Source organism: Camelus dromedarius, chromosome 7 (genome assembly GCF_036321535.1).
Source record: "Camelus dromedarius isolate mCamDro1 chromosome 7, mCamDro1.pat, whole genome shotgun sequence".
Taxonomy (NCBI): Eukaryota; Metazoa; Chordata; class Mammalia; order Artiodactyla; family Camelidae; genus Camelus; species Camelus dromedarius.
Genome location: NC_087442.1, coordinates 17,057,777 through 17,078,435, shown reverse-complemented (window position 1 = coordinate 17,078,435; position 20,659 = coordinate 17,057,777). Strand labels below are relative to the sequence as shown.

General features: G+C 37.5%; 1 protein-coding gene across 3 annotated transcripts in view; it reads left to right on the top strand.

Annotated features, from left to right (window-relative positions):
* Positions 1-20,659, top strand: part of EXOC4 (exocyst complex component 4) — a 702,098-nt gene that overhangs the window by 551,977 nt on the left and 129,462 nt on the right. For all 3 annotated transcript variants that reach the window (XR_836802.3, XM_064487345.1, XM_010975676.3), the window contains one exon: positions 9,999-10,154. Coding sequence is in view for 2 of the 3 variants with exons in the window: in XM_064487345.1 (XP_064343415.1) it covers positions 9,999-10,154 (156 nt within the window). In the remaining variant the exon portion in view is untranslated. The remainder of the gene's footprint in view (positions 1-9,998; positions 10,155-20,659) is intronic.

Sequence of the window (20,659 nt, the reverse complement as noted above, 5' to 3'; positions counted from 1 at the left end):
ATTGGTGCCCACTCTCAGATCATTGCTTCTACAGGGTAATATCTGTTGTAATCTACCACAGTTGCTGACTTACAGGTCTAGGATGAGTTTATCTTAAGGTGGGGAAAAAGAATCCTGAGAAGCTTTGAAGAGGCTTAAACAGAAAATCATTTACGTGGTTGTTACACAGCAGCACAGGTGCACGTAACATGTAACCCTATGGTGCCTGTTACCTGTTACTTTATCAGGTTTCTCAGGCTAGGGAGAAAGTGTTTCCTTATTGTGTGAGTCTGAAGATGCAGAAGTGTCCTTACTTCGTCTCTTCCCACTTATTGCCCTCCCCCAGATTGGCACCTGCCGAGGAGTAATTAGGGCAGTCCTAATTTGGACAGCCAAATCCTGATTACAGTGAGAGGAAAAACAGGAAATGTTCTAGTTTGGCTGCCAACAAATGACTGTCTTAAATAGAAAGCCATATACAATTCAGATGATCCGAAATGATGTAACATTGGGGAAGGAGGAAGGGAGCGGGGAAACATTGCAATCTGATTCTTTCTCAGCAGATATCTTTTCCAGAACTGATCCAATCCATAAGCTCACAATGCCCTCTGCTGAGAGCCGGCATGTTTTCTAAGTTTACCGTGAGAACCGGAGCATCCACTGGGAGTTTAGAGATTGGAGGAAAGGTCAAAAACATCTCACCTTTCTCTGAGCACGTCACTCTGGAGAGAAAGCCTGTGCTATACAATGATGTCATGTTACATGCTTGGGATAAAGAGAGGTTTCCTAAAAGGGAAATGAAGACTCGAAGTCTTTTTCTTAATTAGTCACGCCCCTTGGGACTTCAAGGAAAATGCAGCTGAGAATTAAATTCTCTACTGCTCCTCCTTAGCCATCAGGCAGTCGGTCTATTAGTCTGCTCCTTCCTGAGTGCGTCTCTCCCTTTGTCGTCCTTTTTGTCCTGAGATACAACCAGCAGTTTATGTGTCCCTAAACAGTCATTTTAAGTTGGCAAATCACAGCATTTCAAAGATCCTGTCTGTTCCAAGTTAGTATCAGCTCACTAATCAAATTTTTTTTTGACCTTCCTGCATTGTGTTGGGCCTACTAGAAAATACCAATAAAACATCTTCTAATCGTCGAGGCTCAGTTGATGTAAGATACAAGCAAATTTTATTAGGAAAAGGTGTCACCATCTTCAGGGGCCCCCTTTCACCACTTCCCCGTTGAGGCCTGAGAACTCATGCCCGAGCCTGAAGGAAGAGGGGTGTGGGGTGAACTTATGATTACCAAGGGCAGAAACCAGGTCTGCCCCAGGGCTGGACACCTGTAGGCCCTAAGGATGTTCGTCCAAAGAAGGAGGAAATTCCTGACAGTCCAGAGAGGTTGAACAAGCAGTGGGGCTACATGGATGGACAAGATGTGTTGAGGGGAGAGAAATGAAAATGCCTGTAGTTGGGTAAGAATGAACAGAAAAGTTCTGTGTTTTGTTTTTTTTTTTTAAACTTCCCATGCTAAGTAAAGGAGTACCATAGGTTTTGGTGAGGAGGATGGCTTACCTCCTCCATGAGCAAAGTGGTGTTTTAAGAAGACCTCGGTGGCCCCATTGTGCTAATAACAATCACTGGACCCCATGGGCTATGATGGCTTATGACCCTCTTCAGGTTTCCTGTGTAGACAGAGGCCAAGTTCCTGCAGGAATGAGAATCTAGTTGAGCTGGCCTTGCTGCCTTTGAACCTCAGAAGAGCCAAAGTCGTGCCAGGGAACCCTCTGCAGGCCCACGCCTGCCTGCCTTCTGGCTCGCCTCCTGACACTGTGTGTCTTCCACCCTCTCGGCCTACCTACCAGTGATGCGTTCATTTTTATTAAATATGAAAGAGATAACAAAAGGAAATCTATAAAAATATGTACAGTATCTAGTTCATAGGGAGCACTCAGCAAATGGGAGCTTTTATAATTTATCATGCATGGCTCTGTTTTGATATTTATCCCACTGTACTGCTATTTAAATTTTTTATTGCATACTGCTTGATCAGTTACCGGTTTCCACGTCTTCCTCAAAAATACCATTTTTCAATCATGATTCACAGCAAGAGTTATTAGGGGAGATTTCAAAATACACAAATCCATTTCCCACATTAGGTCCACTGAGCAATAGGTCTGGGCAACAATAGTTGAAAATGTCCACAAAGTGATTCTTCTGTGTATTAGTGATCTGAACTCAGGCTTTAGAAGGAAGTTACTGTATCTTCTTCCACATGATTATTCCAGCGTTTAACATGATATCTGCATATTGGCCTTTCCCTCATGTTTATTAATCAAGTGAATAACTTTACTTTTCTAGTTCACCTCAGCTGCCTTCCTGCCAAATACAGATGCTGCCCACCCAGCCAGGCATCCCACAGATTCCTGACTCAAGTCTACCATGATGAGCTAGGAGTCTGTTGCAGTCTGTCTGGTGCAAAGTAATGAGGACCTGGACTGGACTGGACATACACACTCAGGAAAGCACTGAGTCATTGTACAAGGGACTTCCAGTCATCAGCTCATCCCATCACTCACAACACCTCTGAAGATTAGATTCTCCCAACCTTACCAATGAGAAAGCAGAGGTCCAGAAAGGTTCGTACTGTGGCTAAGGTCACAGAGTGTGCAAGTGATAGTATGTGCGTTAAAAGCGAAGTCTAATTCTAAAGCCCAAAGAAGAGATAAGGAAATTAAAGAGGAAATGGGAAACTCAAAAAAGGTTTCAAATAGTTTGGAGAGACGTTGTAATAGGAGCAGACTCCAGAACAGTCAGGGTGGGCTCAGTTCAGTCTCCCTCATCAGCCACTTGATATGGCAAGTTCCTTAATCTTTGTGCCTTTGTACATCATCTATGAAATTGGAATGATAACAGTGCCTACCACACAGGGATGTTAGCAGGACTGAAAGAGTTAGCATATGTAACGTGCTTAGAAGAGTGCCTAGTTCATGGTAAATACTAAAGAAGTCTCAGCCAATGTTGTTATTATTCATTGTTGATTCTATTGGTGATGTTCTGGTCATTATTTATTTTTAAATTCATTGATAATATTGTTGTTATTTGCTAGAAAGATTGCAGAAGGGATATTTTTATGCCCTCTGTTCTATCCCTGGTGTTTCGTGCTTCGCTAGTATCAACTATTCATTCATTCAGCCCTTATCCATTCAGTAATTACTTATTAAGCACTCCTGGGGCCCATCATTATTCTAGAGCTAAGGGTACAGAAGTGAATAAACTAGGCAGAGTCCTGCCTTAATAGATTTTCCACTCATTCATGGAGGGACTTAGAAAATAATCAAGTAACAAAATAAATTTCTCAGAAATAACAGGAAAAGATTCAGGCCAGCATCAGAAATGACCTCACTGTAGGCATGATGCTTGTGGTCAATTCTCAAGGACAAAGAGGAGCCACTTGGAGATACGGGGAAGAGAATCCTAGGCAGAATGTGGAGCAGATTAGTGTGACCAGAACAGAGGGAGCGAAGAGATTGAACACTGAGTGAGGTTAGACAGGTGCAGGGCTCGGGTCATTTGGGTTATTTCTGGCTAAACAGTGGAATCACTTGAGAGCTTAAAGAATACCCATGCGGAGCCTCACTTCAGCATGTGAAATTGATACTTTTGTAAAAATGCTTCCCAAGGGTTTTAATGTGAAGTCAGGATTAAGGACCATTGATGAAGGATCTCAAGGTCAGGGAATTTGAGTTTTAATCTAAATGAAATGGAAAGATGTTAATTTAGGGTTGAAACCAGGAGTTACCCAGTCTGATAACTTTTTATAAAGATCTTAAGGATATTCATATTTAAATCTGTGTATCATAAAAAAATCTGAATATTGACAGTTGAGACAGATTTTATATTCTTGGTCCACTATGTTGCAATATATTTATTTTCTTCTTGGTTTTTTATACATCAAACAGTTACAACCCTCCATATGAGAACGTGTCCATTTAAAGGTTGTTACTAAATTATCTCCAATAGTTACTTCTATAACCTCTCAAATTCCCAGTCCTTTCCCTGGGTTCTCTTGGATTGTTTCTCTTTCTTATCAACCATCTCCAGGGTTATCAGGTGTTTCGTAAGTTGTGATACCAAGGTAGGGATTCACACCATCCTAAAGCTCTCTGACCAGCGTTGAGTGTGATTAAAAAGACAATCCACTATTTCTCTGCTCTTTTCCTTTTTGTTCTGCTTCATCTTATTTCTAGAGACTTTTTAGGTTTGCCTTTGCTTTTATGTTTGTTTTGTTTTCATCAGCAGCGTAGCACCAGCTCTTATTTCTACATCCCCCATTGTCACGATCACTGTGTTGCTGGACGTTGCACTGCAGTTTGCCTTGCTACAGGTCCAGTCATTCACGGTCAGAAATGGACTACAGTGGCTTAATTTGGAGCAGCCTTGTCTGGGGTTCATTTGCCTAGCTTGGTGCCTAGTTTTTAAAGTGTGCGAAAGATTCATTCTGTAGAAGAGTAAACATCATGGCCAGGCTGTCACCAAACAGTTGAATCCAATTAGCCCCCACCTGCCCCTGGTTGTTTACCTAATGAAAGATTCAGCACCCCAGCTGTGTCCAGGGACCAGGCGCACTTGAACTTCCCAACTGTGCAAGAGGGGAAGCAGTGCGCATCAGGGCCAGTCGACACCAGCAGATGTTTTCGGAATGAAATTCACTTGGCTGTGTCTAGAGGGTGGACTCTTCCCATGGCAGCCTCATCACCTGTTCCAAGAGGTATACCTGTTTTCCTCTTCCTCCTGGGAACGGGTACAAATAGTTACACAGATGGTTCTGTCTGTGGCCCACTGAGCTGTGAATTAATTAGTAGCTTGTGGTTCTGGCAGTGATGATTAACCCTACTCCTCTTGCGGAATAATTGTAGATTCAGTTCTCCTTTTTTTGAGGCTATTTGGATATATCCTGGAATTTTAAACCCACATAATCCAGTTTATCACAAAATTATAAACTAATAAATGCAATCCATCAGGATGGGATCTTTGCCATTTGAATGGAAAATTCCCTTTCAGTAATTGTATGTTGTTAATCAAAGTTAATATTTCAAATTAGAATATTTAGAATTGCTTTTGGGATTGCTGTTCATTACAATATGAATTAATAATTCATTGTTGAGGGCAGCATATAGGTGACATGCTAGTTAATTTAGATTACTGTTTTTAGTAAGATAGGATCTATGAATATTAGTGAAGGCAGTAATGTAATACCATATTATTGAATTATACCAGTCTTTAAAGAAATGTAAGTAAATAATGTTAGTACCTTTAACATAGTATCCCACTAAGCAGCTGTTTTTTTTTTTTTTAATTCTAGCCAGTGCTAAACTGAAAAATTCTAGATCCCAAAAATGTACAATACCATCTCACACCTACAGATCCAAACTGTTTCCTGAACCCTGGGGCAGATGTGGGCCAGCATGGATGGCTCAGTGATTTAGAGGGTGGAAAACTGATTTGAGCTTTCAATTCTGGGGGGTAGAATTTGACTTGTAGTGTAGGCATAAAAGGAATTGAACTACTTAGCCTAAGTTCTTTCTAGATATGGACACTGAAATTTTAATTTTGTATAATTGCCACATGTCGCAAGATAGTGGTCTTCTTTTGATTTAAAAAAAAAAAAACATTAAAAACTGTTAACACTGTTCATAGCTTACAACACATACAAAAGGGCAGATTTGACCAACAGGCTGTAGTTTGCCCAACCCATTATAGAGGACAAAGCCCTAATTATGAGGTTATAAACAATAAGTACAAAAGGAGGGTTTTTATTCATTTGCTTTCCAAGAGGGAAGATGACTGTAGGCTGACATAGTCAACAAAGTCTTCACAGAGAAAGTGAGGGAGACTTTCCAGTAATAGACCACCTCTGAGTAAGTGACGTAGAAGGGAAGACTTGTCAGTAAGCAGTCCTTGGTTCATTTGTTCTGTGAGTCAGGATTTTTTTATGTTGACTTTTTTTATGTTGGACTTTCAGAGAGGAACACACTTGTATTCATTATTCTGATTTGTGTTAAATTCAGAGAGGCATGGTGAGAGCGTGGCAAAGTAATCTGTAATTTGATCAAAATGCCAAATAGCTTGATCGCTCACCTAAGTCATTCAGTGCAAGAGTAGTAGTAAAGGAAAGCCATTAAAATGGTTATCTAGACTCCTAAAACTGAAGAGGGCTTGTTTTTATGTCCAGTTCAGTTCTTATATACTTTCCAAATACCAGGTACTGTGCTGGACACTGGGGGCACAGAAATTAATGAGAAATCAATTCTGTCCTCAGAGAACCCATCATCCAGTTTGGGATGCCAACTTGTAAAGAAGTGGGGTAGGACCAATGAGAGCAGAGGTATGTCTCAGGCAGCGGTTCGCACCCTTGACTGCACATCAGAATCACCTGTGGAACTTTTTAAAGTTCTGATGCTTGGGTCCCAACCCCAGAGATTTTGATTTACTAGGTCTTAAATGTGGCTTGGGAACCTAGTTGTTTTGTTTTGTTTTTAAAGCGCTGCAGGTTTAGTCAGAGTTGAAAACCTTGGATAAAGGGTGATAAAGCACGAAAGAGAGGACTCAGCTGTCCCAGGGGAAGAGCTGAAGTAATGTTTGAGCGCTAGAGGCAAACAAGATGAGAAAAGGCTCTCTAGGCAGAGATAATACACACAAACAGGAAACAGTTTATCCCACTCAGAAAACGCTAGATGACTCATTATGGATAGGGTTTTCAGCCAACACAGGCAGGGGTTGGGCTGGGAGTAGTAAACAGAGACAAAAGAGGGAAATAATAGCAGGAGATGAAGATGATAAGGTAGATGTTCATGCCTTGCTAGGTTTGGAGTTGGCTTAGAATGAAGAATCAGTGAAGACTTCTAAGAAGGAGAAAACATGATTACATTTGTACAGTCTTAGGAAAATAATTCTTCCAACTAACGTGGTGAGTTGGACTGATGGTTTTAAAGCTCCAGGCAAGACACCCAGTTACAAAGTTACTGCTAAGTCCAAGTGAGACATGATGAGGGTCTAAATATAGGCTAAGGGCAATGAACCTGGACAGGAAACAACAGATTAATGAGATACTAAACAGATGAAATTAGCAGGATGTGGTGTCTGTGGGTGATGAGGATGACTTCTTAAAGGCCCTACCTCTTACCACTGTCACACTGGTGGTAGCATTCTAACATGTGAATTTTTGAGGGACACAACATTGAGACGATAGTAGAGGTGAAGACCCAAGAGGAGCTAGCATTTTAATGCCTCCATGGCCAGGAACTTCATCTGTGCAGAAGTTATGCATGGATTTTTCCTCTTTTGAATGAAATGACGAAAACTCTGTGCTTAGAAATGAGCCACCCTACTTGGAGTAGAGAAAGTGGCCCCTAAAAAAAATCAGAACCCTACACGTGTGACATATGCAACTAAGTACCTCAGTTTGTACCAACCATGTACGGAGAGAATGTTTTAAGCCAAAAAAAAAAAAAAAAAGGAAGTAAAAAAAGTCTTCAAAACTTATTTGGAACTAGAGAAACCTGTAAGATCCAGGAGAGGCAAATACAACCCATCTAATAGTGACATCTCTAAAACTCAGGGCAGATGTGGCTTCCTGCAAAGGACCAGCCCCATTGAGGTCGAGCTTGTAGACCAGAAGAGCAAACCACATGAGAAAACTCACCGTCATGAGAAAAGAAGGAAAATGTAATAGGACATTTGACATCCAAAGAAGTACCAAAAAAAATAGAGAGCCACATAAAAAGAACTTTAAAATTGCTGATTTTAAAATATTCAAAGAAATAAAGGAAGGAATAGAATCCATAATACAAGTTCAGGGCATTTTGAAGGAGGAAGCCAGTGGGTTTCTGAAAAAGCTAAATAGAAAATCTAGAAGTGAAAATTGTAGTCACTGAAAAATTTGTAAGAAAGAGGAGGTGGATTAAATCATAGAGTGGATCCTGGAGAGAGACTTCATGAATTGAAGAAGTGAATGAGAGGTGAGAAATTGAAGTCAATGTGTGAAGGTCACACTCAATTTATGAGTGTCTGTGAAGGAGAGTGAGGAGCTTTCCTAGAGAGAAATCCTAAATCAAGAAAGAGATTTACTCATTCATTCACTTAAAAAAATAACACATGGAGCTGGGGACTATATTGGGAGAGAACAGATACACAGGAAAGGGAGGGGGTAACTGCAGGGAGAGAGGGTCTTCTAGATCCTAGGTAGAGGGATTACTGAAAGTGAATGAGGGGGAAAAAGATTTGAACATACTTCTGTGGAGAAGCAGAGGTGGAAGGTTTGAAAGTATGGAACTGGGTCCCCTCCTTTCTTTGGCAGATGGGAAGAATATGGGGGATAAGCAATGAGGAGATAAAGAAAAGGTAAAGGTTTAAAAAAATAGCTGTAGGGGGAATGGGAGAGGAAGTTGATCAGAGACAGGTAAAAAGAGCTCCAGAGAATGCTGAGGGCTCTCTGGTGTGGAGTAGCGTAGGGTGAATTGGTACCATTCTAAAAGACTGTATTTAGCATCCCACATTTAAATGTGTAAAAATTATATTGTAGGATTAATCCATAAATATTGCAGAAAAGATGCAGGAAAATAATAAGGAAAAAACAGGAAGAGAAGGTACCAGTGAGAGGAATTTGAGAGATCCCAAGGAAGAAGGTTCTGTCTAATTTTTGTATCACTGACCATAGTTACTGTTAGAAAACTTTTGCTTGTAGTGAGTTGGAGGAATTCTAGAAATCAGCTATGGTTCTTTTATTTATTCTAGCTTATTTTCAGAGAACTAGGACACTGTTGCCCCTTCCAACATGAAATCATGTTACCCCAAGTCATGTTGTCCTGAGTCAAGGTTAAAGCTTCAATAGCTTTTTGTCTACAAACATTAATTGTCTCTTGGGTAAGAGGGATTTTGTCCCACATCCAAGCTTATACACCATACATATATTATGTATTTAGAGGTGTATTACGGTCTCCAGTATAACCCTTCCACCAGTGTAAGTTCCTGCCTCTGATCGAGGGAGAAACTCCCTATGGTCTTGGTCAACTTCAGAGGGCTGGCCAGCTTATTAGCAATCCCTTCATAAATAAATGTTATTCTGTCACCTAGAATTGCTGATGAGGATTTTTAGACTGTTGAAATTAGTTATAGTGACAGAATTGTTGAACAGAAAGGGAAGCTTTTTAATTAGGTTGAAATCGAACATTTATGATGAATTTACAGGTACATTCTGGTAAGAGAAGTGTTAATAGCTCACCCATGGGACCTATTAAAGGACTTGAAGCCTGTCATTCTGGGTCACTAGTCAAAGCCCACTGGAGAGAGCAATAATCAAAGACTTTTTCTGCCTGACACTAGGGCAGAAGGCTTCTCTGTGATGGTAGATGTGCTGTGACTTAGAGGGGGTCCATGGTTCAAAAAAAACACCTTCAAGTAGAGCTAATTGATCATTTAAACCAAGAAGTCAGAGAACAGAGTTTTGTAACACTTCCATCACCTTTCGAGTATCGTTTATTTTGTTATTTAATTGCAGTCTCTGATATGGTTAACTCACTTTTTATTTGTTCAACATCTTTCTTGAAAGAGTCCCCCACTCCCAAACCTACCATAAACTTTTATTTATCCTAAGGGATTAACTATGAAAAGGGAATTAGTTAGTACTATTAGTTTTTTAATTACTCAACAATGAAGAACCTAAGAATGGAATCTGGAAATGATGTTTCCCACAAAAGTGAGCTATTAATGGATGCCATGCCTCCAGTTACTAGATAATGGGTTATATTAATAAGAGAGATGGATGTGGTATCTTTTTTCCCATGGCAGAGGTAGATTAAAAAAATACTAACGGCAAGGAGGGGTATAGCTCAGGTGGTAGCATGCATACTTAGCATGTATGAGGTCCTGGGTTCAATCCCCAGTACCTTGAATGAATGAATGGATGGATGAAAAAAATGCCAGCTGGAAACCAAGCAGTGTCCTGAAGTGTCTCTTTTCTGTTGGTCCTTTTAGGGGCATTGTCCAGTCTGAAGAAAAACTTGTCATCAGTGCATCTTGGGCAAAAGATGATGATATCAGCAGGCTTCTGAAATCTCTTCCAAACTGGATGAATATGGCTCAACCCAAACAGCTGAGGCCAAAGAGAGAAGAGGAAGAAGATTTCATAAGGTAAAGGGTCAATTTTCTAAGTTGTACTAAACATGGGAAGGAAAAACATCTGTTTAGCTCATTACTTCTTACATGAAATTTTGACCAATTCTAAATATCAAACAGCAATGACCTGAACTTAGTCAAGTCTGTTTTTATAGTACTACACCTCATGTCCCATGCAAGTGTGGCTTGTACTCAGAACTCTAGAAGGAAGGGATTGATATGAATCAAATTTGGGATATTGCTAAATCAAGTTAAAATATCTTTTAATTTCTACATCATTCTCCCCTCTTAAGGGAAACATAATTTACTCATTAATTCATTTATTTATTCAGCATTTGTATGGACCTTGTTATGTGCCATACCTGGGAAACATGAGAATTAATAATATAAAGTTCCTGCCCGTAAGTATGTTACAGTGTTCTTAGCCTGTTCTTTAGTTCATAGAATTGTTGGTGGAACTTTCTAGAAATACAAGTGTGCTCCCCATGTTTGTTCATATACAGTGTAATATCTCCAGTTGTTTTCTGCTTATTTTGACAAAAGTAAGGTCTCTCTTTCAACTTCATCACTCAGCATTTACCTTTGTACTGTTTAAATTATTTACTGGGCCATGAAGATGTGATTGAATTTGATGAAGCTACTCATTTTCACGTGGCTGGCTTGCCACAGTGAAATATTTTTACTTCTGTCATTTTAAAGCTGTGTATAATGAGAGGAAAAGTGAAAATAATATTTTGTCACATCAAAATTAGGTTTATTTTTACTGGATTTTGCCTACCCAAATGAATGAATAAATAGTGTGGGGGGAAAAAGAGTAAAAGTACTTTAAAGAAGCAAAGACCAGAAAAAAGAATTAAAGAGGTAGTGGCCAATATTTTACTTTAATTCATCATAGAACTCTGGGCTCATCTCTTTCTCCAAATGTGGGTTGCAACTTAGATAAACAGATCTTTACCCTTCACAAAGTTAACCATATTCATACACTATAGTGCCACATTTTTACCAACATTTTACTATGAAAAATTGCTATAGTGCCATTTAAAACTTTCTCAAATCATGAGACTCAAAAGCTAAGCTGTAATTTAACCTAAAGCTTTCCTATTTATGTTTTCTTCCTTATTAGTCACATTATCACAGAAAAACTTGTCAGCTAGTTGCATTGATAATAAGAAAACTGTATATTATAGTTTTTTAATTGATAGATTTAATTTGCATGTGGGAGCAGTTTAGGTTTATAAAAATATTGAGTGAAAAATACAGAGTTCCTACATATCCCCTCACCTACCCTCACCCCTCAATTTCTTCTATTTTTAATGTCTTGCATTAGTGTGGCACAATTGTTAAAATTGGTAAGCTAATATTGATACATTATTATTAACTAAAGTCTATAGTTTAGGGTTCACTCTTTGTGTTATACATTCTATGAGTTTTGAGAAGTATGTAATGATTGTACCTATTCTATGGCTGCAATGAATGTAACCATTTCAGGATTACTCAGTATTATAGTTTCACTGCCCTAAAAATCCTCTGTGCTCCTCCTGTTCATCCCTGCCTTCCTCTCCTCCAACCCCTGGCATCTGCTGTTTTCTTTACTGTCTCCATAGTTTTGCCTTTTCCAGAATGTCATGTGGTTGGAATCATACAGTATGTAGCCTTGTCATATTGGCTTCTTTTGCTTAGCAACATGCACTTAAATTTCCTCCATGTCTTTTTGTGGCTTGATAACTTTTTTATCTCTGAATAATATTCCATTGTATGGACATACCACAATTTGTTTATCCGTTCACCTGCTGCAGGATATCTTAGTTGCTTCCAAGTTTTGGCAATTATACATAAAGCTGCTATAAACATTCATGTGCAGGTTTTTGTGTGGGTGTAAGTTTTCAGCTCATTTGGGTAAATACCATGGAATGTTATTGCTGGATTGTATGTCAAGAGCATATTTAGTTTTGTAAGAAGTTGCCAAACTGTATTCCAAGGTGGCTGTACCATTTTTGCATTCCCACCAGCAGTGAATGAGAGTTCCTGCTCCTCACTAGCATGTGGTGGTGATAGTGTTTTAGATTTGGTACATTCTAATAGGTATGTAGTGATCTCATTGTTTTAATTTGTATTTCCCTAATGACATATGATGTTGAGCATCTTTTCATATGCTTATCTGATATCTATATGTGTTTTTTGGTGAGATATCTGAAGATCTTTTAACCATTTTTAAATTGGGTTGTGTGCCATCTTATTGTTGAGTTTTTAAAGTTCTTTGTATATTTTGATATCAGTCCTTTAACTGATTGGTGTTTTGCAAAAATTTTCTCCCAGTGTATGCCTTGTCTTTTTGTTCTCTTCATAGTGTCTTTTTGTGGAGCAGAAGGTTTTCATTTTAATGAAGTCAGACTGAATGATTTTTTTAAAATGCTGTGCTGCCTTTGATTTTGAGTGTTTTGTATGATTCCACTTCTTCTCTTAGTATACAAATTATACTTCTTTTTTTGTTTTTTTTTTTTACTTTAACTGATTACCCTAGAGTTTGTAATATACACTTAACAACTAATCCAAGTCTACTTTTAAATAACGCTATACAACTAAACAGGTATTGCAAGCACCTTATAACAAAGTAGTCCCAATTTCTCCCTCCCATCACTTATAACATTGCTGCCGTTCTTTTCATTCATCCATAGCTATAATCACTGTGTATAATGTTGCCATTATTATTTTGAACAAACCACTACTTGTTAGATCAATTAAGAATAAGAAGTAAAAGATTTTATTTCCCTTCACTTACTCCTCCTTTAATTCTCTTCCTTTCTTAATATCAGTCCAAGTTTCTGACCTATATTACTTTCTTTCTCCCTAAAGAACTTTTTTTGTTAACATTGCTTATAAGGCAGGTCTACTAAAGACAGTTCCTTTTCATTTTTGTTGGAGAAAGTGTTTACTTTTCCCTCACTTTTGAAGAATACTTTCACAGAGTTCAAAACTTTAGGTTGGTGATTCTTTTTAATTCTTTAAGTATTTAACTTCGCTATTCTTACTTCCATAGTTTTTGAAGAAAAGTCCAATGTAATTTTTATCCTTGTTTTTTATAAGTGAGATACTTTTTTATAAGTGAGATACTGCAAAATTCCTTTCTTTGTTTTTGATTTTGTGCCATTTGAAAATTATACGCTGAGGTATAGGGGGTTTTTTTTTGGTTTTTGATGGTTTTTTTGTTTGTATTTTCTTGGCATTTTTCATACTTGATATGCTCTGAGCATCCTGGATCTGTGATTTGATGTTAGTCATTGGTTTGGAGAAATTCTCAGTTATTGTTACTTCAAATATTTCTTGTTTCTTTTTCTCTTCTCCTTCTGATATGCCCACTACACATACATTACACATTTTTAATTGTTCCTCAGTTCTTGGATATTCTGTTCTGTCTTTTCATTATTTTCTTTTCCCTTCAGGTTTTAATTTTGGAAATTTTTATTTACATTTTTTTAAGGTGACTGATTCTTTCCTCGGTTATGCCCAGTCTGTTAAATAAGCCCATTGAAGGCATTCTTCATGTTTGTTTTAGCATGTTTAATGTTGAGTATCTCCTTGTGACTCTTAGAGTTTCCATCTCTCTGCTTACATTACCTATAGTTTACATGTGCACATATTAAAGGCACAGCTTGGCAAATTTTCATACTTTTCATCGTGTAACCAGTATCCAGATCAAGACACAGAATAATGGCAACAAGAAACAGATTAAAGCAATAAAGAGCTTTCTCATGCTTCCTTCTGGTCACTGTTTGCCTCTCCAGAAGCTATCTGTATCTGACCTTTAAATACATAGATTAGTTTAATCTGTCTGGGGGCTCTTTATAGACGGAATCATGTAGTTATGTATTCTTTATGACTGGCTTCATTTGTCCCACATTTTGTTGACAAGAGTCATCCATGTTGTTATGTACAGATCCTTGTTACTCTGTAGTCTATATTGTATTACATTATGTGAATACACCAGATTTTTTAAAAATATTATATTATTTGCGAGCACATGTGTGTATATGTATATTCATTTATTCTACTCCTGATGGGTATCTGGGTAGTTTCTAACTTGCCACTGCTTCGAATAGTGCTGCTGTGTATATTCCACTGCACGTGTCTTGGTAACCACACGTGTATGTTTCTGTTCCTTACATTCTAGGCGTCGATTGCTAGGTCACAGGATACGCATACATTCAGTTACAGTGCACACTGCCAAGTGGTTCCCCAAAGTGGTGCTAAGAGTCTGTACCCTTACAGCAGTGTGTGAAAGCTCCAGATGCTCCGTGTCTCGCCTGTACTTGATACTTTCCATCTGAGCTATTGCCTTCCAGTAGGTTTGTAGAGGTATCTCATTGAAGTTTAATACTCATTTCTCTCATGACTAATGAAGTTGAACCCGTTTTAATGTACTTTTATGTATTTTGGGGGTATTAGGATATCTGCTCTCACAATATATTCAAATCGACTGCCCATTTTTAATTAGGCTCGCTCTCTTTTCCCTACTGATTTATGGGAATTCTTTATATATCTGGATAGAACTCCTTTGTGATGGATAGATAGTAAAGAGAAAGATGATGGCATCTTCTCCCACTTTACAAATTGCCTCTTTACTATCTTTAATGATGTCTTTTGATAAACAGACTTTTAAAATCTTAGTAAGTCAGATATATATATATTGTTTTTTAATAGATAAGACATTTGGTGTCCTATTTAGAAATCTTTGCTTATGGCAAAATCACAGAGATATTTTTCTCTAAAGCTTTTATTGTGGTGAATATATTTTCCCCCAGCATCTGAAATAAGTCATACACTCTTGTGGGGAGGGTATAGCTCAAATGGTCGAGTATGTGCTAGCATGCACGGGGTCCTGGGTTCAATCCCCAATACTGCCTCTGAAAATAAAACAAACAAACAAACAAACACACCTAATTACCTCCCTCCCCCTTAAGAAAAATAATTAAAATGAAATAAAAAAATAAAACAAAACAAAAGAAGTTATATACATTCTTAAAATTTTGTCTCCTATCCCAGCTCTCTCTACACTTGCCCTTAATTTAGACCATGTTGTCACAGCAAGAGTAGCAGAGAGTGGCCTCATGATTTTTTCTGTCAAGAGAGGTAAAGAGTGATTGAGACATTGGTTAATTAGAATGCCGAGTAGGAATAATCAAGCTGACCATAGGAGCGAGGTCAGGCCATGTTGCCATCATCCTTTTCTGCTGCAAGATTTTTAAGAGGTCTGGGCAAGCATATTCCCACTCTTTCCCTGTAAGAGTACTTATGTAATATATCTATAACCTGAGTGGTTGTATTAGATGCAACTTCTAGAGGAAAAATTTCTCTCCCCAACTTTTCAGGTTACTTTAATTGAACATAAGTCTCCTTCCTGCTGTTCCTCGGCTTATTAGTATCTAACTCCTTGTTGTCTTTTATGCTTGCAAAGACATTTTAAATCAGTTTTATTAATCTTTAATAGCTTAGAGTTAAAGGGAAGAGTTTCTAGCCCTATTTCAGAAAAGAGAATGCTAATCGGGAGATGAACCTCTGTACCACCTCATGCTTCTGATTTAGAAGAGCTGGAATAAAGGTCTTGGCTTTCTTTACTTCTGTTTTGTTCACTGAATTGTGTCACCTTCCATCTTAAATTTTAACACAAAACAAATTTTATATATATATATGTTTTAAAGTTTTGGTGAATTATTAGGTACTTGAAGTAAAGTATAATCTTAACGATGTAACTCAATGAAATGTTATGTGTGATTTTACTCATGGAACCACCTCCCAGATCAAAATAGAGAACTTTTTTTAGCATTCCAGAAGTCCTGCCCTCAAGGTAACCACTATTCTGACTTTTATCACCATAGTTTAGTTTTGGCTGTCCTTGAATCTTACATGAATTTAATTACAATATTTGGTTTATTTTGCTGAACATTATGCCTGAGATAGTTCTCCGTGATTTTGCATGCAGACAGGGTTTGAAAACAAATTATATTTGCTTTAACAGGAAGAGAAACAATTTTTTAGATCTATTTTGTTTTGTATGTGATTGGTTCTTTTTTCTTAATCTGTCGCATTCTCTGTGCTGATTAGAAGTTGAAAGCAAAGGTGAGAAGAGGGGAACACTCTGCATTGGTATTCCAGCGTGGTGTAGTTGACACAGCCTTGATTCAGCACGTTAGAGTGCCACAGAGCACGGAATGAGCCAGGGAGACTGAAAAATCACACTCTCCTCCTGTAATTAGTTTTTAAAGCTTAGAGCTGTTTGGCACCCAGATGAGTATAGAATCCAGTGCCCTTTGCATTGAATAAAGGCTATGTTCCCTTCATTACTGGGTGAGGCCCTTTTCTATTGTTGTTTTTTAAGTAAAAAATAAAATGTATTATTTCCAGGCTTAACTTTGAATAAAGGGAAAAAAATAGGTCGGGCCAGGGCTTTAATAGAAAAACGAAAAATAGCCAGTATCCTTTTGTTTCCAAAGAAGCTGAAAGCAGGCTTTCTAGCCCATTGTCTTTGCACCTGTCATATATCTGTATATATTTATCCTTTTGAGATCAATGAATATCCACTGATAAAAGCAATCCTGCTTTCTGGAGATGTAATTAACAGAAGAGGTAAGGTGTTGGGAGAAGTAAAGGGGGCGGGGAGGCCATGTGCATTAGAGACTGTCCCCTGAAATCTATTGCCCCCATTTCACTCAGGACCCCAGAATTTCAAAGAATAAGAATCATTTCCCTAGAGCCAGATTTGAAAATGCTTAAGTGGACAGATGTGATTGGCAGGACAGGGACAAGAGTATTCAGGTGATAAAAAGTCAAAGAATATATAAAACCTACAAATTAGTGTTGAAAGCATGTAGAAAGATGAAGGATAAAGAATCAAGTTTCTGGAAAGATTGTGTAATCCGTTACAACAATCAGAGTTGACAGTACCTAGCACTGGACAGCAATGTGCGTTTTCAGGCACTATTACTCCCATTCAACAGATAAGGAAACTGAGGTGCAGAGAAATTAAGGAACTTAACGTCCTCAAATTGACAGAGCTGCTGAGTGACAGAGCTAGAATTTGAGCCCAAGTAGTCTGGCTCTCAGAGCTACTATACTGTGATCAACTTGCCTTTAAAAATGGATCAGGAATTGGTACTTTTGGACACTTGAGTTATACCTTTGTTTTCACTGATCATCATAGTTTTGACCGATATTGTAATAATTTTATGCTATTGTCACAGACATTTATCATAAGGTGCTTTTACCCTAGATTTAGTTTGTTACTTTTAGAATTAATTGTATTATATTTCATGTATTATATTGTTGCCTGGTCACTCCCTTTCAGTAACAGGTTGGTAACAGAATACCCAGCTATTTGAGGGAAATGATATATTAAAACCAGGAAAGTATGTGCTTTAAAACTGACTGTCTTTCCTCAGAGTCTTATGTTTGCCAAATCAAAGAAAAGGAAAAAGAAAAACAGTCATTGTTGAAAATAACAAAGAAGGATACAAAGCAGATGAAAACACAAAAATGGTAGGAAACAAATTATATAGGTTTAAGATAGCGGGTATACAGACCTGAATAATGAAGAGAAACTCCAGGACATTTTTAGCTGTTTTTAGTTATTGGGTTGTTTAGAAGATAACTTTTGATTTTCTCTGGAGAATCAAATGAGTGAACTGTTTATTAAGACTGATTTGGGGGGGAGGGTATAGTTCAAGTGGTAGAGCACATGCTTAGCACACACAAGGTCGTGAGTTTAATCCCCAGTAGCTCCCTAAAAATAAGGAAATAAACCTAATTACTTCCCTCCCCCTGCCAAAGAAAAACAAAAATAAAAAACAAAAAAAGACTGATTTTTGTCATTTATGAAATTATGAACTCAGAATGTTTAAAGAACAGCAAAATACTGTTTTCAAAGAACAAGGCAATTCCTGAGGTTTTATTTGGAATGAATTCTGTATTAAGATATTTAATGAGAAAGAGTCAGAATAAAAGCAGAAAGCAGGTTTGTACTTTGACCTTCTGTGGCACCTACCAGTACATCATGGACCCTCCATAAATGCTGAATGAATGAAACTGAATTTAAAAATGAGAAGAATCATTCACTTTTCAAATGAAAAAAAAAATGTAAAGATTGGTGAGCCAGACACTTTAATTGGAAGAAAATGCTTTCAATAGCCTTCCTGAAAGTTACATGTATAGTAGCATGTTCTCTTTGTAAGCTTGCAGGCCTGAGTTCTAGTCCTCGGCACTGCCATTAACTAATCTATTTTGTTTTGTGTTGTTTTTGCCTGTCGTTAGATCTTTACACCTCTTTAGTTTCTTCTCCAGCTGAGACTAAACAATTAAGAGAAGTAGAAATCTAGTAGGCCTAGGACTTTATTTAGATGTAAATATAGTATGAGTAAAGTAGAACATAAATAGTTTTCAAAGAAATTCCACTTGGCAATGTAAAGGCTCTCAAAACAATATAAGCAACGACTGTTATAAAAGTTCTAGGTAACTACAGCTGTTGAAGAATCTTTAGATAAATTTGAAGGAATAAGTAAAAGATCTAATGCAGGGAGGAAAAGGCTTTAGTTAGCTTGAACAAAGTGTTCATTACAATAGAGACATTTATTTCACTATCTCTGCATGCTTAATATGACTTTAAAAATACAATTATAAAGGGAACATCAATCAGAAAACATGAATAGATTAAATAAGTACAGGAATAGAAAATGCTTTGCTAAAATGTTTTTTTCCCTCGATTACTCAAGATGAAGGTCATAGATGGATGTAGGACACTGACAGGCAAGCCTGGATGAGAAGCAGACTTAAATCTCAAAATTAAACAAAAAAGACAGGTAATTAACTGGAGACTCAGCTACAAACATATCAATTAACGTTTGAGCTGATTGAATTAGGCACTTTGTTATTATATCAAAATGATATGACTCTTGTTAGCATAAGATTGGCAGTAAATGAGAAAAAAGTTAAATCTCCTCTATACAGTGCATAAATGCTCGTCTACTGAGACAGTTATTTGAGGATTATAATTATCTATTAGTATCATTTAAAAGTCACTATTAGAGTGTTTTCTTTATTTTTTGGTTTAATTATAAATCCTGGAATTATTTAACTTTTTTTTCACTTAGATGTACATTTAATACCATTCCTCTTTCTCTCATTTAAAGTCTTAAAAGAAAAAAAAAATCATCCCTCTAATTTAGCCCCACTCAGCTCTTCAGAAAGTGAGGCTGAAGTCTGGGAGAGTTATTCCTCCAGCCTCTTTCTTTCTCTTCAGTAATGCTTTGGCAATTCTAGGTCTTTGATGGTTCCATATGAATTTTATTATGACTTTTTCTAGTTCTGTGAAATATGTCCTGGGTAATTGGATAGGGATTGCATTAAATCTGTAGATTGCCTTGGGCAGTGTGACCATTTTAACAATATTGATTCTTCCAATCCAAGAGCATGGAATATCTTTCCATTTTTTAAAGTCTTCTTTAATTTCCTTCATCAATGGTTTATAGTTTTCTGTGTATAATTCTTTCACCTCCTTGGTTAGATTTATTCCCAGATATTTTATTACTTTGGGTGCTATTTTAAAGGGGATTGTTTCTTTACTTTCTTCTTCTGTTGATTTATCGTTAGTGTAAAGAAATGCAACTGATTTTTGAACGTTAATTTTGTAACCTGCTACCTTGCTGAATTCTTCAATCAGCTCTAGTAGCTTTTGTGTGGACCTTTTAGGGTTTTCTATATATAGTAACATGTCATCAGCATATAATGACACTTTTACCTCTTCTTTTCCAATTTGGATCCCTTTTATTTCTTTCTCTTGCCTGACTGCTGTGGCTAGGACTTCCAGGACTATGTTGAATAGGAGTGGTGATAGTGGGCATCCTTGTCTTGTCCCAGATTTTAGTGGGAAGCTTTTGAGTTTTTCACCATTGAGTACTATGCTGGCTGTAGGTTTGTCATATATAGCTTTTATTATGTTGAGATATGTTCCCTCTATACCCACTTTGGCGAGAGTTTTTATCATAAATGGGTGTTGAATTTTATCAAATGCTTTTTCTGCATCGATTGAGATGATCATGTGGTTTTTGTCCTTTCTCTTGTTGATGTGATGTATTACACTGATTGATTTGCGTATGTTGAACCAGCCTTGTGTCCCTGGGATGAACCCCACTTGGTCATGATGTATAATCTTTTTTATGTGTTGTTGGATTCTATTTGCTAACTACAGTCATCAAGACAGCATGGTATTGGTACCAGAACAGACATATAGACCAATGGAACAGAATAGAGAGCCCAGAAATGAACCCACAAACTTTTGGTCAACTCATCTTTGACAAAGGAGGCAAGAATTTACATTGGAATAAAGACAGTCTCTTCAGCAAATGGTGTTGGGAAAACTGGACAGCAGCATGTAAAACAATCAAGCTAGAACACTCCCTTACACCATATACAAAAATCAACTCAAAATGGATTAAAGACTTAAACATAAGACAAGATACAATAAACCTCCTAGA